Source organism: Cetorhinus maximus, unplaced genomic scaffold (assembly GCF_964194155.1).
Source record: "Cetorhinus maximus unplaced genomic scaffold, sCetMax3.hap1.1 HAP1_SCAFFOLD_3359, whole genome shotgun sequence".
NCBI classification, from domain to species: Eukaryota; Metazoa; Chordata; class Chondrichthyes; order Lamniformes; family Cetorhinidae; genus Cetorhinus; species Cetorhinus maximus.
Genome location: NW_027599272.1, coordinates 25,001 through 28,856, shown reverse-complemented (window position 1 = coordinate 28,856; position 3,856 = coordinate 25,001). Strand labels below are relative to the sequence as shown.

At 56.3% G+C, this 3,856-nt stretch overlaps 1 protein-coding gene across 1 annotated transcript in view; it reads left to right on the top strand.

Annotated features, from left to right (window-relative positions):
* Positions 1-183: 183 nt before the first annotated feature.
* Positions 184-3,856, top strand: part of LOC144677974 (annexin A2-like) — a gene marked incomplete at its 5' end in the record, with an annotated part of 19,864 nt that continues 16,191 nt past the window's right edge. Inside the window, 2 exons of the mRNA XM_078537922.1 lie at positions 184-278; positions 3,358-3,471. Coding sequence (XP_078394048.1) covers positions 184-278; positions 3,358-3,471 — 209 coding nt within the window. The remainder of the gene's footprint in view (positions 279-3,357; positions 3,472-3,856) is intronic.

Genomic DNA, 3,856 nt, shown 5'->3' with positions numbered 1-3,856 from the left:
TTACAGAATAAGGGGGTCTCCCATTGAAGACGGAGACGAGTAGGAATTTCTTCTCTCAGAGGGTGGTCAGTCTGTGGAGTTCTCTTCCCCCCCCCACTCCCCGCCCCCAGCAACCCCAGCATTGTGCAGGCGTCTCCCACCCACCCGGCTTTCTCTCACACTTGCTTCCCTCCCTCCCTCCAGGGGTCGATGAAGCGACTATTGTCCGCATCCTCAGCAACCGGACCTTGGAACAGAGGCAGGTGATTGCCAAGGCCTTTCAGAAGCAGTACAATACCGTGAGTGTCGTAGCTCCAGCCAACAACAGCCGTGCGACCCTGCATTCTTATAGCGCCTTCAGCAGAGTAAAACGTCCCCCCCCCCACCCCGGGGTGCTGCACAGGAGGGTTAATCAGACAGAATCGGACCCCAAAGTCACGTAAGGGGGGTCTCAGGGGGCAGGGTGACCAATATAATATAAAAGCAAAAACGCTACAGGTGCTGGAAATCTGAAATCAAAACAGAAAATGCTGGAAAAACTCAGCGGGTCCGGCAGCGTCTGTGGAGAGAGAAACGGAGTTAACGTTTTGAGTCTCTATGACCCCCTCTTCAGAGAGGAAGGAGGGTCAGAGGGACTCAAAATGTTAACTGTGTTTCTCTCTCCACAGACACTGTCAAACAGGTAACCAAAAGCTTGGTCAGGAGGAGAGAGACAGAGAAAGAGGGAGAGAGGTGGAGAGAGATAGAGAGAGAGAGAGCGAGAGGGAGGCGGAGAGGTTTAGGGAGGGAATTCTAGAGCTCAGGGCCACCCCCAGGCAGATTAAGGCACGGCCGCCAATGGTGGAGCGATGGGAATCGGGGGATGCGCAAGAGGCCAGAATTGGAGGAGCGCAGAGATCTCGGAGGGTTGTAGGGGCTGGAGGAGGTTACAGAGATAGGGAGGCATGTAGGGGCTGGAGGAGGTTACAGAGATAAGGAGGGGTGTAGGGGCTGGAGGAGGTTACAGAGATAGGGAGGGGTGTAAGGGCTGGAGGAGGTTACAGAGATAGGGAGAGTTGTAGGGGCTGGAGGAGGTTACAGAGATAGGGAGGGGTGTAGGGGCTGGAGGAGGTTACAGAGATAGGTAGGGGGTGTAGGGGCTGGGGGAGGTTACAGAGATAGGGAGGGGTGTAGGGGCTGGAGGAGGTTACAGAGATAGGGAGGGGTGTAGGGGCTGGAGGAGGTTACAGAGATAGGGAGGGGTGTAGGGGCTGGAGGAGGTTACAGAGATAGGGAGGGGTGTAGGGGCTGGAGGAGGTTACAGAGATAGGTAGGGGGTGTAGGGGCTGGAGGAGGTTACAGAGATAGGGAGGGGTGTAAGGGCTGGAGGAGGTTACAGAGATAGGGAGGGTTGTAGGGGCTGGAGGAGGTTACAGAGATAGGGAGGGGTGTAGGGGCTGGAGGAGGTTACAGAGATAGGGAGGGGGTGTAGGGGCTGGAGGAGGTTACAGAGATAGGGAGGGGTGTAGGGGCTGGAGGAGGTTACAGAGATAGGGAGGGGGTGTAGGGGCTGGAGGAGGTTACAGAGATAGGGAGGGGTGTAAGGGCTGGAGGAGGTTACAGAGATAGGGAGGGGTGTAGGGGCTGGAGGAGGTTACAGAGATAGGTAGGGGGTGTAGGGGCTGGAGGAGGTTACAGAGATAGGGAGGGGTATAGGGGCTGGAGGAGGTTACAGAGATAGGGAGGGGTGTAGGGGCTGGAGGAGGTTACAGAGATAGGGAGGGGTGTAAGGGCTGGAGGAGGTTACAGAGATAGGGAGGGTTGTAGGGGCTGGAGGAGGTTACAGAGATAGGGGAGGGGTGTAGGGGCTGGAGGAGGTTACAGAGATAGGTAGGGGGTGTAGGGGCTGGAGGAGGTTACAGAGATAGGGAGGGGTATAGGGGCTGGAGGAGGTTACAGAGATAGGGAGGGGTGTAGGGGCTGGAGGAGGTTACAGAGATAGGGAGGGGTGTAGGGGCTGGAGGAGGTTACAGAGATAGGGAGGGGTGTAGGGGCTGGAGGAGGTTACACAGATAGGGAGGGGTGTAGGGGCTGGAGGAGGTTACAGAGATAGGGAGGGGTGTAGGGGCTGGAGGAGGTTACAGAGATAGGGAGGGGTGTAGAGACTGGAGGAGGTTACAGAGATAGGGAGGGGTGTAGGGGCTGGAGGAGGTTACAGAGATAGGGAGGGGTGTAGGGGCTGGAGGAGGTTACAGAGATAGGTAGGGGGTGTAGGGGCTGGAGGAGGTTACAGAGATAGGGAGGGGTATAGGGGCTGGAGGAGGTTACAGAGATAGGGAGGGGTGTAGGGGCTGGAGGAGGTTACAGAGATAGGGAGGGGTGTAGGGGCTGGAGGAGGTTACAGAGATAGGGAGGGGTGTAAGGGCTGGAGGAGGTTACAGAGATAGGGAGGGGTGTAGGGGCTGGAGGAGGTTACAGAGATAGGGAGGGGTGTAGGGGCTGGAGGAGGTTACAGAGATAGGGAGGGGTGTAGGGGCTGGAGGAGGTTACAGAGATAGGGAGGGGTGTAGGGGCTCAGTCAGGGTCACCTTGCTCCCTCCAGCACAACGGCTCCCGGAGCCTCAGAAAGGGAAGGCCTGCATTTCTCTAGCACCTTCCACCCACTCAGGACATCCCAAAACGTTTCACAGCCAAAGAGGGACCTCTGTTTTGAAGTGTGGTCACTGTTGTGATGTAGGAAACGCGGGAGGTAATTTGCGCACAGCAAGATCCCACAAACCAGCAACGGGATAATGACCCAGATCATCTGTTTTTTACCGATGTTGGTTGAGGGATAAATATTGGGCCCCAGGACACTGGGTAGAACACTCCCCCCTCCACCCCCATTCTTCTTCCAATAGCAGCTGTGGGACCTTTAACATCTGCACAAGAGGGTAGATGGGGCCTCGGTTTAACGCCTCATCCTAATGGTGGCAACTCCGACAGTGCGGCACTCCCTCAGTACTGACCCTCCGACAGTGCGGCGCTCCCTCAGTACTGACCCTCCGACAGTGCGGCACTCCCTCAGTATCGACCCTCTGACAGTGCGGCGCTCCCTCAGTACTGACCCTCCGACAGTGCGGCGCTCCCTCAGTACTGACCCTCCGACAGTGCGGCACTCCCTCAGTATCGACCCTCTGACAGTGCGGCGCTCCCTCAGTGCTGACCCTCCGACAGTGCGGCGCTCCCTCACTGGGAGTGCAGCCTGGATTACGTGTCTTATTTTCTGAACTGGGGTCTGGAGCTTGTGTCTCTGAGTGTTACTGACTGACACTGTGGTTTTTAACAGGGTCCTGGATGCTTAAGATGACATCTCATTGCTGATTGTTAACTTTGAATCATTCTGTGTCTGGCCTGCAGGACTTGGAATCGTTGTTGAAAAAGAAATTGTCCGGTTACCTGGAGAATGTCATGCTCTCACTCTTAAAGTCCCCAGCAGTCCTGGATGCTCAGGAGCTAAAGGAAGCAATGAAGGTAACTCTCCTCCCTCCCTCCCTCCCTCGTGGGACAGTAATTAGTGTGAGACTCCTCTGTCAGCGCTGGCTCTCTTCAATCTCTCTCATGTCTGTGTATGTCTCTCCCTCTCTCCTCTCACTAGTGTGTGTATCCCTCTCTCCCTTTCTCTCTTTCCTTCTCCCTCTCACTCTCCCTCTGTCTGTCTCCCTCTCTCTCCCTCTTCCATCGTCTCTCTCCCTCTCTGGCTGTCTCTTTATCTACACCTCTCTCTCTCTCGTGTCACTCTCTCTCTCCGACAGTGCGGCGCTCCCTCAGTACTGACCCTCCGACAGTGCAGCACTCCCTCAGTACTGACCCTCCGACAGTGCGGCGCTCCCTCAGTACTGACCCTCCGACAGTGCGG